General features: G+C 34.9%; 1 protein-coding gene across 3 annotated transcripts in view; it reads left to right on the top strand.

The window, feature by feature from the left end:
* The window catches only part of LOC113183310 (xin actin-binding repeat-containing protein 2), a 75323-nt gene that overhangs the window by 28914 nt on the left and 22198 nt on the right, over positions 1-24211 (top strand). For all 3 annotated transcript variants that reach the window (XM_026389599.2, XM_026389597.2, XM_026389598.2), the window contains one exon: positions 1541-1678. In XM_026389599.2, coding sequence (XP_026245384.2) covers positions 1541-1678 — 138 coding nt within the window. The remainder of the gene's footprint in view (positions 1-1540; positions 1679-24211) is intronic.

Genomic DNA, 24211 nt, shown 5'->3' on the forward strand with positions numbered 1-24211 from the left:
ATCTCTTCTTCTAACTGTATTCTGAAATACATGATAGGTCATGAAAGTGGGGAAATGTTATTAACTCAGCAATGCAACCACTTGAGTATTTGATGCTAATTCAGATAATACTGAATATTAACTAGTTAATTCTCCAACATTCTGGAATATGGGAAACTCAAACCCAAGATAGATGCTGTATTTTTAGTATTGAGAAGCTGTATAGTTGGGTTAAGATTCCAGGAATCCAGAGGTCCATAATATGAGAACCTCAGCTTCCCAGGCTCCAATTTCAAGGTCTTAGGGCTTTCAGGGTCATGTCAGGACTGGACCAGACCTCAGAAGACCTGCTCTAATTTGAAGTGTTGCTGAGTCTCCTCTCAGCTGCAAGCAGAACTGGAAGCTTCCTGGAGGAGGGTTGGCATGAGGTCTGTTTGCTGGAAAGTAGTCATCCCATCTGGGTTTGAGTACCTTCTGGGCTCTGGAGTGTGTTGAATCATCAAAACCAAAGACTCTGATCTACTTCTGTACTTCCTGATGAGGCTGAAGACCCAACAGGACCCTTTAGTGCTTTTTGAGTTACATCCAGTAATATGTATTGGAATCTGTTCTCTCATCTGTGGAATGGCAAGAATAGACCAAAAAACCCTTCTACTGTGAAAGCCCCCTGATCCTGACACACCAGTGCTCCTTGCTGAGACCTGGGACGTGCCAATTCTGCTGTTTTTCTGCCTGTTCTTTAAGGCTAGTGAGTAAGACAGGCAGATGTGATTCAAATGTCAGTGCTAACATTCTTGTCCTAGCTGAGAGAATTTAACAAGCTGTTTTATTTCCCAAAACCACAATTTACTTATTTTAAAATGTGGATAATAGGTGTCTGTATCTCACAGAGTATTGAGAAGCATTAACTGACAGAATACATATGATGATACAGAAAAGGCATCCTAGTGCTATGACTTAGCAGTTTTTATTATTATTGATGATAATATTTTTACATAAGACATAATCTAAGTCTCTTTGTTCTGTTCATACTTGATAATTTTTAAAAAATTTGAACTAAGGAAAAATGATTTTAATAATTATTCAGAATAATGTGTCACCTATACAGGTATTTAGGGTTTTAATGAAAAGCTTATTTTGATCAAAATTGAATTCATTATACTAATATCCACTACACTATGTATTATTAAAGAAATACATTCTTATAGGCCAAGGGGTTGGGTGTAGCTTAGTGGTAGAGCACTTACCTAGCATGCACAAGGCCCTGGATTGTACTCCTAGGGAAACAAAACAGGGCTAACCTCCAGACATTAAAATTTATCTGAAAGAAGGAGAATTAACTCCATATTTTGAAAAGTGTTCCAACTATATACTAAGACTGATCAATGAGAAAACAACTTAGACTGTGACTATTTGTATTGAAGTTTTAAGTAAAAGCCTGCTAAAATAATTGTGTGCTAATATCTTTTTAATATACCACCCTTCGATACTTGTCAACTGTTTAAAACAAAAGCATCCCAGATAGAAAGCTGAATTTGCCTTTTTTTTTTTCTCATCCTAGATGATGGAAGAATCAGAAATGTGCACAGTGCCTGGTGGTTTGGCCAAGGTGAAGAAACAATTTGAGAAGGACAAAATTTCTTCTTCCTGTAATACCTTTTCTCAGTACCAGTATCAACACCAGAACAGATCCGAGAAGGTAATGCCACTGTGGGTGATGAGTACATCATGTGTGCTTAAATTGCTCTTACCAAGGCAGGAACCCCTCATTCTTGGTGGCTGGTTTATTTTTATAACTCATTAAAAAAATTGTTATTTTAAAATGTTTTAGAAAATCGTCTTTAAAGTATATAAATGTATTGATTTAGTTATTTTAATCATTTTGCCACATGAACCATGCTGAAACATTCCCCCTTAAGACTCTCACATCTCAAACATAAATGTAGATTAAACAGCCCAGGTTGGTTGACAAGTAAACAGAACTGTTGAGAGCAGTGTTTGTATTAAGCCCCTGCTTCTAGGTTATAATTCATGACAAACTATCTGCCAGTTGTTTGCGTAGACTAAAAGTAAAGCATTATTCAGCTATTTATTATGGGGAATTTTTTGTTTTCTTTAAAATCATCAAAAATTGAGTAGTTGAACCAGATGTTACATAAAACCTCAATGCTACTTCTAAATGTTATCTTATATAAATTTTTCCCATTTCATTACTTCATTATCATATATCACCAAATATTTTCATGTGACATAATGATTTTTGAATGTGAGAATCTAAATAATAAAACTCATCAGACAGAGCTCTGCACTTGGAAAAAAATTGTAATTTCACTATAAACAGCTGTACTCAGGCCTGCATTTTCCATGAGGAAGGAAGTAACTGGGATATGAAATTTCATAATGGCTATATTTTCCTTTTTAAAATCCGCAGTAAATATAGAGTTGCCCAAATGTTTAAAAGTGAAGCAGTTGGGTGGTGTGGGTGCAGAGGGAGGAGACTGCTTCAGGTAGACTGATTAAGAACTTAACATGTGAACTACTATTTGTTTTCTTGTTCTAGCTTTGTTTGGAAAGTGAAATGTGTGCAGTATTGCTAGCTCAATAAATTTGTGACCATATTTCTTTGTAATGTTGCCTAAGGAAACATAATATACATAAGAAAGTCAGAGTGGGCCTCCCTGTAATCTACTACCTACCTGCTACAACACAGGAGTGTTGGAGTGAATCAGTTGTAGAGGTGTCTGAGTACTTCAAATTGATCAACAATACAAAATATAATTATGTTCACAGTTTAACTAACAAATTCTCTATAGAAGTATCAGTAATGTATTGACAAATCCTTTACTATATAGGGAAGCAGTGTTATAGACTCCAGAACTATGGTATTTGGAATCTGACTTCTACCAATATCTCTGGCCACTTGCCTGCCAAGTACATAGATCCAGATCACTCATGGATATGGGTTATTTGCAGTTGCATAGCCTTCCGTGCTTAGAAAGGCCTTACCTTACTTTAACACTCAACTGTTTCCATCTTGAAATTCCTCAATAACTTTTGAACTCAGGATACCACATGCTCATTTTGCACTGAATCTGGCAAATTACATAGCCAATATTGCATGGACCTAATTCATAACCCACTCAAGCCTCAGTTTCAGATAAGTTAGAGAGGGAAGTTGATCAGTGATTTACCAATCACATTGGCTGTCACGGGATCTAATATGACACAGAGAAACTTATGTGAAAGTATCTCATTATCTTTGAAGCTTGTTATCAATAAAGACTCTTTAATAGTACAAAAGACAGAAAAATCTCAGGAAAAGTGCCTTAAGTTAAAAAGGAACGTTGTTCACAATGTAAACAGACAATGCAACATGAACAAAAGTTCATAAAAATGTAATCTTATGGGAGATTGGATTGAATCCCCAGTGGTGAATCAGCTTTCTTGGACCTTTTCAATTATTACTTTGGGGAATTTTGCAAATCACATGATTTCTTCTTCTTAGCCTCCCAATCATAATTCCCCTGGATTGACCCTATTCTCACATAGCTATTTTGAAATAGTGGAATGCAAAGAAAGATTGTGTCCTTTTCATAGTAAAAGCTTAGAACATCTAACAGGCTCTGAATGGAACACATATGCTCATTCTTGAACAAACTCCTATGACCAGAGTGTGCTAATTGGTTTAGACTTCTGCATCTCGTTTACCTAAGAAGAAATTTTCCGCATACGTTTGTCAACAAAGAATATATGATGGGGGAAAACAAAGCCAAACAACAACAACAAAATATCTATACCTGATAATTTCCTGATGACTGAATGAATCTAAGCCATACTGCAATGCAATATATATACAACAGAAAGGAATCATAGCTGCACCTAAACTGGTAAACACCATTTATTGAATGCACACTATATGCAGAAGTCTGTGAGAAAATGAAAGAAAAAGAGTCACTTGAATTTTTAAGACAAAACTTTAATTTATAATCCTTATTGAAAATTTCAGATAAATGCCAAATTTTAGGAGTGAGTGTAAAAAAAAATAGTCTTTGATTATTTGCTCAGATTTTTTAAGCTATCTAAATGCATTCTAAAAATTGCTTGTTTTATTAGCAGGGATTGAGGGCATGATGTTTGCTAGTAAAGACAGGTAGTTAATTCTGTTCTTACATAAGATGCTGTTGACTCTGGCAATGTTTTCAATCTCTTTTTATATTTCAAGTCCTTGCATTCTATCTCTCTAACTCTGACCCTGGGGCGCACATATAAACATGTAAATTTTGTTGACATACTGTAATAGTTATTAATTTGGAAGTCAAGTTTGAGTAGAAAGAACATTTGTTTTGGATTTCTGACAACAATTAATGTCACAATTAGTAATAATTTCATAAGTTGTAATAATTAAGTTCAATCTCTAATTCCTTCCTAACTTATTGGAATCAGGTGTTTCACGGTAATTGGATGGCTATTTGGTAACAGGTTGTCTGGGAGATCAGTATTGGCCTAAACAAGGTTTGAAAATTAAGCTATCTCTGAGATTAAAAGCCCTTTCTGTTTGCTGATGGTTCAAATGCTTTATACTTATAGGTAAGGGGGTTCTAAAAGAGGGGGGGGATATAAGACATAGGCATCTTCACTTATGCCAGGTATTTTAAGCAGACAGATGTACCATTTATACATTCTAGATTACACTTTATGGCACCACCTCTTTAACAGCCAGCAGTATGTATCATTGTTGGCCTTTGGAGTTTCTATATGAAAGTTTTGGATTTCTGACAACATTTAACGTCACGATTAGTAATAATTTAGTAATAATAGAAACCATGCTGGAACCCCTGGAGTGATGGAGAAGTGGTGGGACCAATTCAGTCTCTTAAAAGGTTAGGTGGGGGACTCTTGACTAGGTTGCTGCTTAGTACTAGCACTTCTTGGTATTGGCAATTTATACTTTGCTTTTCAAAACAGCCATTACTACTTCCGGTAGATAGGAGTGATATCCAATAGTTTCTTAAGGTACTCAATATGTCTTCTGTTGATATTTAGATTAAAAATATCATATTAGCACTGGTTTTTATTTTGTCTTAGGATTGAATTCTCACTCTTCTGTGCCAGTGAAAACTAGAATTTTAATGCTGGAATGCAAAGGATCACTTAAGAGGGGTGTTCTTTAACCACTCACTATGGCTGACTCCATTTGGTAGGAACATTCTTGAGTCATCCATCCTATCCTCTCAGTCTCAACAGAGCCTCTTGAAATATCCTGGAGCAGATATTAGAATAAATGTGTTGTGGATGTAAAACTGCCATTGTCTCTCTCCTGAGTTTATTTTCACTAGCCCACTCTGTGGCTTCTATCTGGTATATTTACGAATTTTTTTTTTCCTTATTTAGCAGCATGGTTAAGATACAATTTGCACACCATAAAATGCACCTACTTTATGAATACAATTCAACTTCTTAGTGTGTTTCCATACCAAGATTGACATATTAATTGCAATGTCATCACAATCTACTTTTAATACATTTCTACCCCCCCCCCCCAAAAAAAAAGGAACGTTGAACCCATTAGTAGTCTAGGACTTTCTTTGTGCCTTATTCCCACACACAAGTTTGGACTCTCATCTTATGTGAATTTTCTCTTGGATTTCCTTCCCCCAACCTTAGGCAGTACTGAGGAGCTCTTTGCGTATTAATTGTGAAGCCCTGGCAGCCTCTTCTTTTCTGAAGTTACTTTTTTTTTTTCTTTTTAAGTGGCTTAAGTAGGAAAGAGCAGATGGAGATCCAAACATTTTGAAAGTAATCAGTGCAATCCAGCGCTTAGGTAATTGCTTTCATGTGAAATTGCTGCACTGAATCCATGTCAAGAGTCAAAAGCATCCCTGACCTTCACCCTGCTGCCCACACTGATGTGCTGGGTGACAATGTGTATCTTTTTACCTGCATCTGCTGTTACAAAAATCCGAATGTAAATATTCGTACTCTGAAAGATTATGTGGATTTGGAACAATCCCTAGACAATTTTAGGTTGATAGAAAACATTTTTGACAGCTTGTGACAGGTATAATCTGACATCTGTGTGTTTTAGACTCTTTAAAGGTGACCTATAATTATTTTCTAGCAATCTAAATATATTTTATCAACTAATTGTAAAGTGTTTCTTATATGCATTTTAAACCTACCTTTAGGTTCTGCCACACACATCTCTGTTCAAGGTCATATATTGCTATTAACAGTTCCAATCTGATCTAGATTGCTATCAACACACAAGTTACAAACCAGAATGTGTCTAATCCACAGCTAGTATCTCATGGATTGTATAGTATGTTGATTGTGGACACTGTTTAAAAATTACCATTATAAATTATAGGAAGAGCACTCAAAATGAGTCAGTCTAGAATAATGGTTAGGCCACTAGTTCCAGAGTCACACAGCCTGAGTTAGTCACCTATCTTAGTGTTTTGTGGTACTATAACAGAATAGCACAGACTGGGTAATTTAAAATGAACAAAAATTTATTGGCTTACAGTTCTGGCAATGGGAAAGTCCAATGTCAAGCTTCTGACTAGGTTATTCATGCTGTATTATAACGTGACAGAAAGGATGGGAGATAGAGATAGAGATGGATGGATGGATGGATGGATGGATGGATAGATAGATAGATAGATAGATAGATAGATAGATAGATAGATAGATAGATAGATATCTCCACTTCATTCACAAAGGTAAATCCTTTATGAGCTAAACACTTCATGGAGGTCCCATCTGCCAATGTCATCATGATGGCAGTTAAATTCAACATGTGTTTGGTGGGGACAAATATTCAAACAAGGGCACCACCTATTCTCTTCTGTAAAATGATGAAGCAATAGGGTCACTTTGCTAATAAAAAGATATGGTCCATGAAAACTCTTAGTATAACATCTGGCATGTATTAGTTATTCAGCAAACACTGGCTATTGTCATCAGTAGTATTGCCATTAAAATCAAGAAAGGATATAATCAAGTGGTACCTACTCTCAGGTTAAAATATGATTCACAGGCACTTTATGTATATGTAAAAATACAAAGAAGGACTGCATTGTTATGTGCCTCACACCTTAGAATTCTTTCCAGTTCTTTCTTTAGCTCTGGGAGACAATAATTTCTTAGAAGCTTCATAAATAATTAGAAATTTGCTTAAAATGAACATACCTTTAGACATAGGTCACTCTGGAGTAGTCAGTAACTAGTACGTATTTTAAAAATTTTGATAGCAGGTCTTCTTTTGAGGGAAACATCCTTAACTTCATCTCTAAGAATGAGAAGATAAGTTGGACCTTTAAGAAGGTTGAGGAGAGGAATATGCATAAACATACACTGCACAGATATACAGGGTCCTGTTTGCCACTGTGAAAGCAAGTTTGTGTTTTTCAAGTGTAAGCATATGAATTATGCAGCATTTGCTTCTGCAGACTGCTTTACTCATAGTATTGTAACAAGATGTACTGAGAATAACATAATTAATATATAAACTGAATCAAGCAGAAGAGGCTATACAATAAATGAGGAAAAGAGGAAGAGTTGAGAGTGGTTTATTTATTTATTTATTTCTACTAGTGTTAAAGCTAGTGTCTTGTGAATTGTGATTTCTCAGCACATTTTAGTTGAAGTATGGAAGAAAAAGAAAAGAATTTGTAAGGGGAAGAAACTACCTCATGACATTTTATGCTTTGTGCAGTTGCAATAGTGAAGACAGATATATTTCTACAATTGTCTTAAAAAAATACAGCAAGTGTTTGTTCAATATACAAGACCATTATGTACAAATGCTAAGATATAAGGGCTTCTATTTGCCAGAGAACTGTTTCTTTTCATTTGACACAGGCAAGAGAATCTTCCTGAACTTTCTCCAGATCGGTCAGAGCCAGTCGCAGCTCTTTCTCAGGAAAACAGAAACAGCACACCCTTGTCCTCAAGAGGCGTATAAATAAGGCTTATAGACAGGCTACATATAACAGGCTTACTATGTAAAAAATTAAAACTCTAATAACAATCTTTCACCATTTTTTTCTTCCAGACCCAGTCCTTTAATCTGTTTATCCTCCATAGCTCTTTCTCAGTGCCTGTGGCTGAGTGGACCTTGGCAATGAAAAGAACACAATAAGATTAACTTTTTAATGCTGACTCAGAAACAGAACTCAAAGAGTTTGCTAAATAAAGCACAATGGCCTCAGCCAATGATTATCTGCAACACACTCAGTACCAGATTGGTAGGGGCTGATTTATGAAGAATTTAGTTGACTGAATTTGTTTAACTGAGCATTTCAGTTCCTGGCTATGCCACAGAGCTAACCATCTGGTTCTCGGAATTTTTTTCAATTTAGAAAGAAATGCAAACTCTGATACCTTTGTGGGTTTGTAGATGCATGTTAGGTGAACTGACTTTTTTCTTCCACTTTTACATCCAGAACTATCCCTGTTGTGATCATGAAGGCCCACATCACTACTGCCTCTCCAATGTGTGTTCATGATCCTGCTATCTGAACACTTTGAGGCTGGTTGTTTCTAGCTTCTTAATCTCTGTGTCTCTGCCTTCTTACCCACATCCACCTTCCTATAGCTCTTCAGGATTAAATAATATGGTAAAATCCCATATTATTTTTATAGAAATTGAATACACAGAATTATATTTTGTGAAAATTTTCCTTGCTTGAGCTGTGAAACAAATTAGCTGAACTTACTATGGGGAAAACAGAAGCAAAACCACAAACCTAACTCCACGAGAGCTTGTATTTCTCATGATGAAAGGTAAAAAGACATTCTCTACAAAATCAGCAAACTACAGACTCTTCCCTTAGCCTATATGGAACTCATCTGTCTAGAAATGCAGCTCACCCTCCTTACACAACCCTTCAACCTCCTTTGCTGCAGGTTCCCTAGGGTTGAAACACAGGGAAATTGGTAGTGGGTTCCAATGAGTTCTGTCTTTGGGTTTCTACATCTCTCAGGCCCAGACGCAGGGCATCTTTTCAGACTACCTGACACATCTCCTCCTGCTCATACCCTGACAGTGCAGGAATTTAGAATTAAATCATTGTTCCCATTCCCATTGGGCTGGGTCATGGAATCTGGGTGGGAGCTCTGAGTATCTAAGTCTGTTTCCACCTGAGCAGCCCAGGTATTTCTGGTTTAATTGATCAGAGAGCAGGGAATTTTAAAGCTCTCCAGGTGATTCTAATGTTTAGCAATGATGATGGCTGTATGTGTTCCTCCGTCCCTGGTGTGGTTGATGGTCACTCGGCTACCTCAGTTGCAGGGTGGGGGGCTGGAGACGTAGTGTCAAAGCAACACATGGACATCGGGAGCTGGTGAGAGCTGGCAGGTGACAACCTCAGTCAACCTCCAAGCAAGCTCCCTTATTTTTGGAATGCATACAGCTATTATAGGGTTCAGATAGGGCGTGCCTGCCAATCACACATAAGCACCTTAACATCTATAAGCCAATCATCTTATGCCTATTGTAATCCTTATGCCTATTGTTACCACACTATGAGAAAGCACTAAATATTACTGTTGTGATGGAAGGTAGTCTGGAAGGGTCTTTGTCCCTAAGGGAGGGGGGCTATGTGTTGGGGGGTTACATGCCCTGAAGCACTTGACTCTGGGTTTCCTGACCTGGTAGTCTGGTAGTTTGGCAACACTGACCACGGCTTGCTAGAGCAGAGTGCCCCGTCTTGTCATAGGTTTTCCTAGCACTCTGAGCTGCTCGTAGCTACTAGCTGTGAACCAAAAGTTATTCCAACAGATGGCAATGTGAATCTGAGCTAAGATTTGTTACTCCCAAACTGACCACTCTCCTCTTAGTTCTGGTCTGAGGCTTGTCCCCTATGCAATTCCCTCTGTCCTTGTCACTGCAGGGCTTCTTTGTTTATGTGGTCATTTCTCCCCCCCTTTTTTTTTGGTACCAGGAATTAAACTCAGGGGCACTTTACCACTGAGCCACATCCCTGCCCTATTTTATATTTTATTTAGAGACAGGGTCTCACTGCGTTGTTTAGCACCTTGCTTTTGCTGAGGCTAGCTTTGAACTTGCAATCTTCCTGCCTCAGCCTCCTAAGGTACTGGGATTACAAACATGCACCACCATGCCCAGCCATGTGGTCATTTCTCTTGAGATGAATACTGCAATCAAGGATAGAGCACAAGACTGGGAAGAATACTAAGAAAGCAGGGGCTTAAATAAATCATAGTGAAAATCATGAATATCAATCAAACAATCACTTCATGGATACCAAACTCCAGTTACTTTTGTTAATGATAGACTATGTTGAAATAGTGGATTTATGCATATATATGATATATTAGGAGATTAAAAATAAATTAAATATTTAACTGCTTCAAATTAACTAGATATATGTTAAAACATTATAATAAACTAGCTAATTAGAATAAAAATAACTAATGAAATTGGTATATTTTAGTTTATTATATTGATACTCCAGTAATCAATTAAAACAGATTTCATGCATTCATTTTGCAATAGTTTAATTCAAAATTGTTTTAACAGAATTTTACAGTCTATATACTTAATGTCTCTTGTTTGTACCTTTGATATTTCTTTATCAATAATATTTTGTGATAGACACAGAGTTTTACATAATTATAAAGTGAAAAACCTTATTAAATGATGTAGTAAAGATTCTCATAGCCACCTGGCTCTTTACATAACTAAGCTAATGTGTGATCTTTCCCTGGGTTACAAGGTGTGCTCATGAAATGTAAGACTGTCTTCTGTTATCCACTAACATCAATCACGTTACTTTACGGTCACACACTGTAACTCTCAACCTCTTCTGTCCTCAAATGAGGTTGGTGGTAATTGCTTACTGTCTGCTAAGGTGTGACTATAAAGTCTTAGTCATGTCCCTTTGCAATTTGCCCTTTCAGCTTCTTGTTACAGAACCTGTTGGCTTATGAGTTACTCTGCTGGTGCATAGAGGGTTCACTCCTCCCTCCCCTGAAGGAACACTGCAGGCCATTCTAGTACATCATTATAAAGGGAAACTCATTTCCATCCCCACACTGTGCAGACAAGGGCAACCATTGTCCTGGGTCTTTTGTGAAAATTTCATCTTCTTGGTTAATAGTGCAGTCTGTATAATACATTGATTCAGCATCAGTTCCTTTTCTGCTTTGATAAAACTAAGTGAACTAATGTTCTTGGTGACTTCAATGGATTTAGGAATATTAACATAGGAAGAGTGTCCTGGCCCTGTTTCTCAGGAAATCAGGGCCTCAGGGGATAGTCCTAACACCAGTAAGTAAGACTTATTTCAAGTGCTTTTAAAACATCTTGGATTGGTTGCATTTTTCCCCTATAATTCATCTTACTCATTCTCCAAAATAGAATTTGTGGGAGTAAGGTTTACCCCAGTTATTGGAGCTCCATTACAACAACCTCTCTTCTTCTTAATGGTATTTTGGGGTCTGCTGTTTCCATAGACCTATTTGTTCTTAGAAAATACCTTTTCAATTTCATTTAGAGAAGACAATGCACTTACATTTATATCTTTCATTCCTTTAAAGTAAAATGAATGGAGATTGCTTTAGGAAAGGAGTGTTGTGTTCTCATATCAGGGCCAAGCTGTTGAGGAAGTGATAACCAATTCCTTTCCCAAAGAAATAAGATCAGAGGGCTGGGGATGTGGCTCAAGCGGTAGCGCGCTCGCCTGGCATGCGTGCGGCCCAGGTTCGATCCTCAGCACCACGTACCAACAAAGATGTTGTGTCCGCCGAGAACTAAAAAATAAATATTGAAAATTCTCTCTCTCTCCTCTCTCACTCTCTCTTTAAAAAAAAAAAAAAAAAGAAAAAAAAAAAAGAAAGAAGATCAGAGAAGAGCAGTTCCTCCATACTTGTGCAGGTGGTTTTAAAAAGTATTTCATGTGGATAAAGAGGTGAAATACATTTTTTTTTACATAATGGAATTTTGTATCTTTTATAAGAAGGGGTGAACATTGAGAAAAAGTTGAAATAGAAGAAAAAATTTTGCATTGCCCTTTCTGTCTAAAGGTTCATATTAACTTAGAAATATAAATAATATTTTTGTATAATTCATAATTCCCAAGTGTATAGATAATATTTTCCAATATGCTAATTAAATTTACTATATTTTCAAGTTTTATAATCAAATAGCTACAGAACTTTCCATTCTTAGATTTTGTTATTTTGTGAGAAGCGAGGAAATACATAACAAAAGAAACCATTAACATTATATAATCATTACACTAGTAGGACTTAGTAAAATCTATAAAATGTCTTTTCCATATAGTTACTTTTATGAAAATAGATGTTTTCCATAAGTACTTGACATCAGAGGATATTATTAGCTCTTTCCGCTTCTTCTGGGTCTGTATTTCTCAAAATAATTCCTTCCTCATAGGTCTTTGAAAATGATTGGATTGAGTCAAGCTCATCTATTCTTTTGGATGTTCATTTGGTTATTAATTTGCATAATTACAAACAAATTAGCATGCTAAAAAAAAAAACTGAAAGTACACAAGGCCTGAGAAAAGGAAGCAGCGGCGCTAAGAGGTTCTGTCCTTAGAACCACACTATTATAGAGAGATGTTTGAGAAACTGTTCATTTTTTCCAGCTTCTTCACAAAACTCAACACTACAGGGCAATGAGCAAGATTATATCTTCTGACTGCCCTTCCTTGATTCTTTCTCCTTCTCGCCTGAGTGATCTACCTGGACATAATAAAGAGAGAATTGTTCATCTCCTTAGAATGATGAATGAGGGGAGGTGACTTCATTTCCCACCCCATCAGGAGAACAGGGCACTTTACATACCAGCCACTAGATCAATTCCAAAAGGAGAAGCCAAGTGCTCAATCGACCTTTCTTATCCTGAGGTAAATACCAGTGCCCTCTGGAGACATAATACACTACAATTTATTCCTTGTCTTTAGGGTACAAATTATAATAATCTAAGGTAGCAATTTGACATATTGCAATGTTTAGATACATTTTGGGGAGTGTATTAGGCTGGGTTTTTATTCATGAGTCTTTTATCTTAAGCACTTTATATCATGATTCTAAAAATAGAAACAAATAGAAGCCATCCAAATCATATTTTCTTTTCTTTCTTTTCCTTTCCTTTCTCATTCTCTCCCGCCTCCTTTCTTCCCTCCCTTTATCCTTCCCTCCCTCCCTTTCTTTCTTTCCTTTTAATAAATTTAATTAATTTTAATTAATTTAATTAATATTCTTCTCTCTTCCCTTTTTAATTTGAAAATCAAGAAAGTTTTCCTCTTTCTCCCATGAGTATAATCCCTTCTTTTCCTCACAATGTAAGCATTTCCTTACTGTGTAGGGATTATGATTATGAGGAAGTATACCATTGAGCTTATATTCTACATCCTGAAAAATAAATATTGAATACCTCACTTACTGCTTTAAAAAAAAAACAAACCTTGGTTCAAATATCTGATTGATGGGATTCTAGTCAATACACTATGATCATGGCATATCATGTTATTTTGTAAATTGTGGATAGCATTACCCCTTAAACCCCTCTTACTGGTTATGTTGTTGTGTAGTCATGTGTAAAAAGCTAGTTGTCAAATTTTAAAGAAATTTTATGTTATTCAGTGCAATGGGCCTTGTATATTTTCCGATAATTATCAATAATCAATGTAGCCCTTTCAGTTTCTTTCGGTGCTTCCCCAACTTTTGTCTCAGCAGCTTACCAATGAAGACACTGAGATTGAAATTAGTTATGACTTGTTTACCTGATATCTCACTTTAACTGATGACAAATTCTAGCCAACACCCAACACTCCTATCTGCCTCACTAATCACTTTCCAGTTCCCAGATTGCTTGTAGATACATTCGCCAATAGAATTACAACTTAGTACCCTTTTAGATATCCCCATATTTCCTTGTTTTTTTTAAAAAAAACTAACTGATCAAACTATTTATTTTTAGTCATAGTTAAGATTTTCCCTAAAATGTCTTGTTTGCACAGACAACATTGTAATGCTTAGATCAAAGCCAAATCTAATTTATTCTTCCTCCTTGTTAGGATTTTATATAGGGATTAAATATGTCATCCCTCCCATCCCCCAAAAAAGACTGAGGCCATAAAGACTCAGAGTGATAGAAAATAAAAGGAGTCACGCTTGTATAATAAGAACTTGTGACACTTAGCAGGCAAATTGTGTTGCCTCAAAGTCTTCCTATGTGTCTTTGTATAATCACATGAAACTCATATTAACCCAATAAAAATAAGAAAGAAGCCTAAATCAGATTGGAAGTGCTTTCTACTATGTTATAAATTGTTGAAAATGATGGGAACTTATTTTGTGTTTTTAACTGGTCTCCATTTGGTTAAAAAGCTGTTAGTGTTCATGACCGATACTTTCTTAACAAGGGTTAATTTTTGATGCCTGAACCTCCTTCTATTCCACCACCAAATGAGGCAGAACCAGTCACCACTAGAAGCTGAAAATAGGCACTTCCTCTCCTAGCCTTCCTGGTATCTAGGATCCAGATCTGTGAACTAGACTGCACTAATAGGGCACCTCCAGCTAAGAATATATATAAGAAATTAGTGAGATTAGAAACTGGGACCTCCCCAACAGAATCAGTTTTGGTGATGGCCGTGGCAGAGAATCACAACATCCAATTCCAATAATAACAATTCCAGAAATAAGACACAGCATGCACTATTAATGTTGCTGGCAATGAGCCTGGTCTGGTTCATGTGGCAGTAGCAAGGGTGGGCTCACCTTATAGTTTCACAATTGTATTCTGCACTGTTACTGGTTACAAACCCTCCAGTCCTGGGGAATCTTTGAGAGGCACTACAACATCTCTTCAATAAAATCAGTTTTTTGTTTAAATTAGTCAAATTCCAATGCTTCTAACTAGAAGTTGTGACTGATCAAAAAGATCTAACACCAAAGTTAACATTCTTTATTATTGAGATGAGAGTCATATAAGAGTGTCTTTTAGGAAAAGGATAAGTGTGGAAAGAATTATACAATAGTATAAATAAATAACTATGAACTGACCATTCACAAGGTATTAGTTCATAAAAGAACCATAGAGTAACTAAATAGTGATCATGAACCCACACTTAGCCATGTCTCCAGGGAATACTTCCATGTTCCAGAGAGCAGAATGGTTTTGAAGGATCATAATATGTACATTCTTCTTTTTGCTTCTCTCTGTTTTAGTTAAACCCCTGATTCACTACTTTTCTAATACAGAAAAAAAATGCATGCATTAGGAAATGCTTCTTTTTAGTTTCTGGAATGAATTATACCATGAGATTATCTGATTCATTAACATCACCTTACTCTCATTAAATCTCTGCCCACACCCACCTTTGACTTTGTTTACTACAGAGGGAATACTGAACTATTACAAAAATGTTTGATGTAAATAAGTGTGTGATAAATAAGTAAAGATAGTAAATATGGCTGTGGCATTCATTAGACAGAGTTTTGTATATGTTAATTTATTTAATCCTCACAATAACCTTCAAAGATAGGTACTATTATTTTTTCCTATTTTTTTTCCAACAAGAAACAAACACATAGATGTAGATGGTCTAACTAATGTTCCCAAGGAATGCAAACAAATGTGATACTCATCCTGGAAGGCTGATTCCAGACCTGTCCTGTACATTTACTTACTTATTTTTATTCAGCTGGTTATCACTAAGGACTCACCATATGTCAATAACAAAAAAATCAATAATGAATATGACATTATTTTGCCCTCAAGGAGCTTACTCTATCAGAAAGACAGACATAAAACAGATAATTACAAATGCAGTATGGTAGATGCTATGATAGAAAATATAAATGAGGCTCACTGGGAAACATGGACACTATGATAAACTTTAGTCTGAGTGAAAGATAATCAAGAAGGACATCTAAAGGCAAAAAATGCTTCAGCTGAAACTTGGAATAATTTTCTAGGAATACAGAATGTATTCCAGGCAAAGAGATAACTGGTACAAAAGGTAAAATTCTTTGATATACTTGTGAATACATTGATAAAGAATTGAAGCATGTAGGTGGAGATGTAGGCAACAGATTATTGAGAAAAGTATATGCCATGTTGAAGAATTTTTACTGCATTCTCAGGAGGTCAAGAGCCATCAAAGAAATACAGAACTAAACTAAATAGATATGCCTTTAAGTAAGATTATTCTGACTCTGTTATAGAGTTGATATAAAGGAAGTTAAGATTAGATGGAAGAAGACAAATTAGGAGACTATCAAAATAGTCCAGGTTAAACATCTGAGGACTTCAAAGGGTCAGAAGCTCTAGGGCAAAGAAGGCCCTGGCTCAAGGGGCATACAAACAGCATTAAGTAGCATAGGTGTACTCTTAAACTTTGCTCTCATTTGTTATACTTTTATGTTTATATCCTAGTCTTATGTATATATAAACATATACAAATATATATACATATATATTTATATACACATCTATATATGTATTTATGTGTGAATTGAAAGTACATATATTTCTATAATGGATTGAAAAAAATATATATATATATACACATTTAACATACATCAACATAAAACTTCTAGAAAATACCTTTTATTTATTGTAAATAGAATGTTTTTATGTAAGCTTCTTTTTAGTTGATCAAATAAATATTGTCATGTATATAACTAATATGATATGTTTGGGGACCTGATTAAGAGTACATCTTTCATGTGTTCTTTTCATGAATCTTCATCTGTATTTAACTCTGGGATATGGCTCCTTAAGTGATACTTTTAGATAAGAAGAGAACAGTAAGGGTTCTAGCAGCTAAAACTGGCATCGCTTCCACAGAATTCTCCCTTCTGGAAGACAAACATTTTTTTTTAAACTTTTAAACTGTTATGATTTAGATATAAGGTATCCCCCAAAAGCTCATATGTGAGATAATACTAGAACATTCAGAAGTGAAATGACTGGGTTATGAGAGCCTTTAACTCATCAGTACATTAATTCACTGGTAGGGATTAACTGGCTGGTAATTATAGGTAGGTAGGGTGTGGTTGGAGGAGGTGGGTTACTGGGAATGTGACTTTGAGGAATGTTTGTTGTCCGTCGTGAAAAATGCTTTCTCTGCTTCCTGACTTTCATATCCTGAACTGCATTCTTTCTCCACACCCTTCCACCATGATGATCTGCCTCACTTTGGGCCCAGAGCTGTGGAGTTGAATGTCTACAGAGTCTATATCTCTGAAACTGAGTACCAAACAAAGTTTTCCTCCTCTAAAATTGTTCTTGTCAGTTCTTTTTGTCATGATAGAGAAGAAGCTGTCTAAAATATAAACTAAGTAAACTTTATTAAAAATGACATTTGCTCTTTATAGTTAAATATGACCAAATCTCAACTGTTAAGGAATCAGTCATAAAAGAGGTGTGATTATTTGAAAAACAATTATCTGAAAAACTAATGCAATAAACTTGCATAATTCATCAACTACATATATTTAGAATTCATATTTCAAGGGAATATCAAGCTAACTGAGCCTACACCATTAAATATATGTGTATATGTATATGTACATCATAGATGTAGAGGCAGATGAAGATATGTTCACTTATTTAAAAATGCTGACAATATTTAGCATAATGCATGAAATAGCCAATGTTCAATAACTGTTGGTTGAATAATTAAATGCATAGGTCAGTCAATATGAGTCATTCATATTTAAAGATGCAGTGTTCTCACTACTTAAATTGTTTCAGATGTTTTGCATCAAATTAGTCTGTTTAGGTCCAATAATACAGCTAGTGCAATCCCCAAATCATAGACAGAACTGCTATTGAATCAAGTAAAACTAAAGGCTTCACTTCTATATTTATTTTTTTTATTTTTTATTTGTTTTAATTAGTTACACATGACAGTACAATGACCTTGACATATCATACATTTGAATCAGATGGGATATAATATCTCATTTTCCTGAGTTTATTATCATACAAAGAATTAGGACTTAAAATTGCCTTGACTCTCCTTTGCCATTGATGGGTTTAAATGCTTTTTTATTGTTGTATTATTCCTATACATAATAATGGGGTTCATTTTGACATATTCATAAATGCATATAGCATAATGATTAATTTCAATTCCCAGTACTTCTCTTTTTTCTCCCTTCCTCTCCATCCCAATACCCTTTTTCTACTCTGCTGGTCTCACTTCTATATATTTATTGTTCTTTTTAATTGGTACATGAGAGTTATACATAAACGTGTTATATTCATACATGCATGTGCATAATTTGTTCAGTATTTTCCCCAGTCCCTTCCCTCCTCCTTCTTCCTTGATCCCCTTCTTCTACTAAACTGTTCTCTCTTCTACTTTTAAGACACCTACCTTTTTAAAAATTTCTCATTTCTCTCTGGGTTCTGTAAATGAGGGAAAACATTCAATACTTGATTTTTCTGAGTCTTAATGTTCTCCAGTTTCATCCATTTGCCAACAAATGACATAATTTACGTCTTCTTATAACTGAGTAGAACTCCATTGTACATTTATAGCACACTTCCTTTATCCACTTACTTGTTAACAGGTATCTAGGTTGGTTCCACAATTTGCCTATTGTGAATTGCACTGCTATAGACATTGGTCTGCATATATCACTATAGTATACTGATTTTAGTTTTTGGATAAATCCTAAAAAGTGGGATGGCTGGGTAATATGGGGGTTATAGACTTTAAGGATTCTCCAAACTGCTTTTCAGAGTTTTTGTACTAATTTGCAGTCCCACCAAAAATTCATGAGTATATCTTTTTCCCTACATTTTCACCAGAACTTATTATTATTTCTATTCTTAATGATTGCCATTCTGACCGGAGTGAGGAGAAATCTCAGTATAGTTGACCAGAGTAAGGGAAAAATCTGTGTATAGATTCAATTTTCATTTCCCTCATTGCTAAGGATGTTGAACATATTTTCATATATTCATTGGCCATTTGGATTTCTTATTTTAAAAAAAGCCTGCTTAGTTCATCTGCCCATTTATTCATTGAGGGGCTTTGGTGGTAATTTTTGAGATCTTTATGGATCTCAGATATTAATTCCCTGTTGGAAGAGTAGCTGGCAAAGATTTTTCTTCCATTGTGTAGGCTTGCTCTTCAAGTATAAATTATTTTCTTTGGTGTGCAGGAGCTTTTTAACTTGAGGCCATCCCACTTGTTTGTCCTTGGTTTTATTTATTGAGCTTTAGGAGTCTTATTAGGTGGTGCTTACACCAATATGCTCACACCATTATGTTGACCTTATGTTATCTTCAAGCAGTTACAGTATTTCTGGTCTAATCCTAATTCTTTAATTCCCTTTGAGTTGATTTTTATGCAATTTGAGAAATAGGGTTCTAGTTTCATTCTTCTATGCATGGTCACCCAGTTTTCCCAGCATCATTTGCTAAAAAAAGCTGTCTTTTATTGCTCAAGACTATGTTAGCTAATCTCAGTCCATTCATACAAATTTAAAATGAGGATAAAGCATTGCTTTTCATTGTCGTCATAAATATCTCAACTTAGTTTTTGACATTGTAGTAATTCTTCCCAATGCAATCTTCTCCTCTGATGATGCCAACTACCTTGTACAGCATCATCGCACTGCCCACATTTTTCCTTAGATGTTCTGATCCCTTGAACTATTATCAAGCACTCTCATTCTGAGCACACTCTGTAAAGTGATTGAACGCTATTGTTATACGCATCTGCTTTAGTAACTTTACCTACCAATTATGAAAATATTCAGTAACAAGATTATAAGACAAAATGCCAAAAAATAATCATAGGGCTGTATGGAAAATTCCAGAATCTCAAATTTTAAAGCAAGATAAAACCAACTATAAAATGTTCACCCCCTAAGGAGAAAAAGTGACAATTTTCCCTTGCATTCATTTATTGACATTTTATTTCCCATGTCCTATGCACTGAGAAGCTAAACATTGCAATTTGAGGACCAGTGTGAGACTCACTTCAGTTAAAGGAGAGAGTCATATTAGAAAGTGATGACTGTGAAACATGAGAGGAAAATAATAGAAATGTGTACTGATAGTCATAGGAAGAGAAAGAGAAATGAGAGAGAAGCAGGAACAGCTAACCCTGTAAAGAAAAATCAAGGAAAATTTCAAAAAGAAAATAATTTTTGAGCCAAGCTTTCAAAAGGTTATAGTGAATATGATAAACTCTAGCACAAAACCAAAGGATGTCAGATGGTATATAGCAAGTTTTAGTGTAGTATTTTCAAAAAATAGAGAAAACTTAAGCAAAAGAAAACATGTGTGTATATGCAAATCAAGATAAGCACAATGTCTCCACCACAGATTTTGTACTCATCACCTAAAAGAAATGATGACCCTTTCAAACTTTGACTCCACTGCCAATTTGGCATGATAACTAGCATGTTTTTGTAGTTTAGGTCTGTCTTGAACAAAAAAGTAAATAATGATAATACATCATATCCCTTTCTAGTTTTACTAAAAATGAGATTAGGTTCAGGAAAAAATTTTGAATAACTGGCATTGAGGTTGAACTTCTATTTTTTCCACTCTGGTGAGACAGATATCTACTATTCTTTCAGTCTTTCCTTACCTGTTTTTTCCATTGGGTATATTCCTAACAATCATTGTGAGCCACCATTAAAAATTCTTTTTTCTCACTCATTGCATCAAAATGAGTTTGCATTTTTATTGGAAAAGTTTGCAATGTCTTTTCCTATATTCATAACAACAATGACAAGTTGGGTAGGCAGAACACAAACTATTTTTTTGTGCTGGAAAAATCTCTTCCAAAGATGTGTATATCAACAATAGATTTTTTTGTAATATACTTGGCTAATATATGAGCAAATTTCAGATTGATGTGAGCCATGCAAACATTATAGGATTGCTTTGTAATTGTGTTAAAATTTCTCTTTTATATTCCAAAGTTAGATCATATATATTATTTATTTTCTTTCCTTTAGTGGATGCTTGAAATGAAAAAGCTGGATTTAAGTGTGATTTAGCTATTTGTCCAAGATTACAATAAACCGAGTTGAGGAAAGAGTTAGTACTAATCCCTGAATCCTGGTTACTGGTTAATCCACCTGTGAACAAAATAGCATGTTTGTGTCTTGCAGCCTGGTCTATATTTGAATTTAATTTTCAGCAACCAATTTCATGAATCATTTCATGTGAGTTTATCTATGGTGTTCTGACTAGAATTCTTTATTATATTTTATTTGTGTAATTTGATTTCTGCCTTAGCATTATAATGATTCATTCTTTTACTTAACTCTACACGCTATAGACACCAGAAATTGGGAAGAAAGTAAGTCAGATGTAAAATCCAAATTAAAGTTGGGAAACAGAAAAAATGATGGAAACAAAATCTTGGAATATCTTAATGACAGATTTCATGTAAGTTAAAACAACCAGGGGGGCAGTAAAATTGATGCCATGATTCTAACATACCAAACTAGGGTAGCAATTACAGTTCTATTTAATAATAGAACATAAATGCTGAAGTAGACACTTACAACTTTAAGCAAAATTTGTGTATGTTTGTATGGCTCATGTTGTGCCATTTCCTACAAGAAAATATGTTTAGAGATGATAGGCATAGATTGTTTTCACCTGATTAGATGCATTCTAAGTACAAAGTGTTTGCTCCAGAAAATGATGAATTTTAAAATATATGACAAAAATACATTTCTTTATAGTTTTTCTACTCAGATTATTTTGCATTTTTTTTCTCCACACAGAGATTCATGTCACTTTATTCTCTCAGTATGACAATTGGTGGAAGGTATTGGAACTTAAAATGTCTGTGGATATCAGAAAGGGTTTAGAAAAAACACCAACTTGGTTTTAAATTTTAGGAAGTGACAGGGATGATGACCCAAAAACTATATACCTGACCAAAAATGCCAGCCCCTCTTTGTTTCAGCCAGATACTTCTATATTGAAATATGAACCTACAGTTGTCAGATCTTCAGAGTTTTCAAAAGCAGGAAGAAATATTGATTTCTGTAGGTGTTCAGTAATCCAAAGTTTTTAAATGACAGTGTGGATCATTTGCAGATGTCATTAGGACACAGATGGCAGATAGACCTCTGGGTAGAGACATGACTCAATAAAATATCTGTGGTGCCCCTCAGTAAAGACCTTGGCTCTGGTCAGGTTTTCATTCTCTTTTGCTGCTTCACAGTCTGTTCATTACCTCTTCCAACTTCTCAGTGTCTGCAGAATAAGTCATGGGATATTTACACCCTATCTCTGTAGGCACAAGATTTGTCACTGTTGAAAAGAGTTGTCCTTTGTACCCAAGTCTTTTTTCTATCTGCCTTATTCACTGATTCTTATGGTTCCCTCCAGCACAATGCTATTAATGCCCTTAAATAAAACTTGATTATGTAAGGCATCTTATATGGAATTCTGATCCTTTGAACTTAAAGGAAAGAACATGGATTGCTTAGTTTCTATCTATAATCTTTCTCGAGAAAGTAAAGCATTTTGTTTATTATTCTGTTCCCAGTTTCTAGACCACCTTTGGAAAGTATAAGTTTCAACAGAATTAATCTACTAATTGAAAGTTCTATTTCATTCATTCATTTATTCATTATGTGAACTTTTCCTTAGCACAGTTGTGGGTCAAATATATTATCAAATATCATTTGAAATATGTAGATCACTAACAAGAGCTAGGAAGACATTATGTTCAGGAAAAAAATCTTTAGTTTACTTCAATTTAATGAATTACAACCTAAATTTTAAAGTGTAAGCCCACATTTTTACTTTATTTGCTTATAAAACTCTTGGGAGTTGTCTTTACTATGCTTCTTAATTCTCCTTCCTAGAGAAGTACAATAAAGCTGGATTGTAAGATACATCTCTAAATAAAGAATGAACTGCTCCTTGGTTAACTAGACCCTTAACCTTGTATTCCAAACACTTTTGGAGCAAATGTCATGTACTCTTAGTAGCAAGTAAAGGACTGGTCAAGATCTGATTAATTAAATATTTTACAGTTATTCTTGGTTTAAAAAATGTGATAGTTTAAAACTAACTCACAGTGAAAAACAAACTTTAGTGTTTCTATTTAGTTAATAATGATAACATACCTTAGCTCACTTGACTATTTTTTACTAAAACAGATTTTTTAAAATCAGATGTCAAAAAATAATATTTGTTAGTCATTTAGATATCAAGATAAAAGTAAAGTTCAAGGTTCAAATACATTCAAACACATGTGTGCTTATAAAGAGAGGGTGTCTATATCCTTATTTTTTTCATTTTAGGATTTGTACCAGTATGCTAAGTACTTTGTGATATCAACCCATATTATACTCATGTCAGAATAATATTCTATAATGAAAGCAAGGCTGGATCACCAAAATTATCAGAAGCTCAAAGTTTTCAATTCAGTTAGGGTCAACTGTTTTAACTTTACCAAAATCAAAAGTAGTTCCATGAAAAAAGATAATGAGATATACACTATCATAACATGGCCTGTGTGTATTGGCTATATTTAGCCATCAGTTTTTAATTGAACTCTTAATGAGTAATCACATTGGATGGCCAAATTGAAGAACAGAATGTGTTTTTGATAAATAAAAATGTGATTTATGATCAACAAAATATATTTCTTTTTCATCAATAATTTTTATTCTGTATAACTTTTTATTTATTGCTTTTATTTTTTAAGTTTTTTATTTTTCTAATTAGTTACACAAGACAGTAGAATGCATTTTGACACCTCATACATAAATAGAGTGTAACTTCTCATTCTTCTGGTTGTACATGATGTGGAATTACACCAGTCATATGGTCATATATGCACATAGGGTAATAATATCCAATTCATTCTACCAGCCTTCCTACCCTTATACTACCTACCCTCTCTTCACTCCCCTCAACCTAATTCTAAATATCTCTATTCTTGAAGTCCATCTTTCTCATATTGAATACAAGATGCACCACTAACATTTGTGATCTATATTCTAATCCAGAATGTGAATATATTAAATCATTTTGCAAAAGGAAATTGGGAATGCAGAAGAAATAAAAGTGCTAATTAACTGATGGTATGACAGGGATATAATTCTTGATTATCTGAATTGGTCCAATGTAATCATAAACGCCCTTAAAAGTGGAAGAAAGGATCAGACAGAAGGTAGCAGTGGGAAAAGGTCTTGGCCTGGTATGAGGGGCCAAGAACCTAGA

Source organism: Urocitellus parryii, chromosome 1 (assembly GCF_045843805.1).
Source record: "Urocitellus parryii isolate mUroPar1 chromosome 1, mUroPar1.hap1, whole genome shotgun sequence".
Classification (NCBI taxonomy): Eukaryota; Metazoa; Chordata; class Mammalia; order Rodentia; family Sciuridae; genus Urocitellus; species Urocitellus parryii.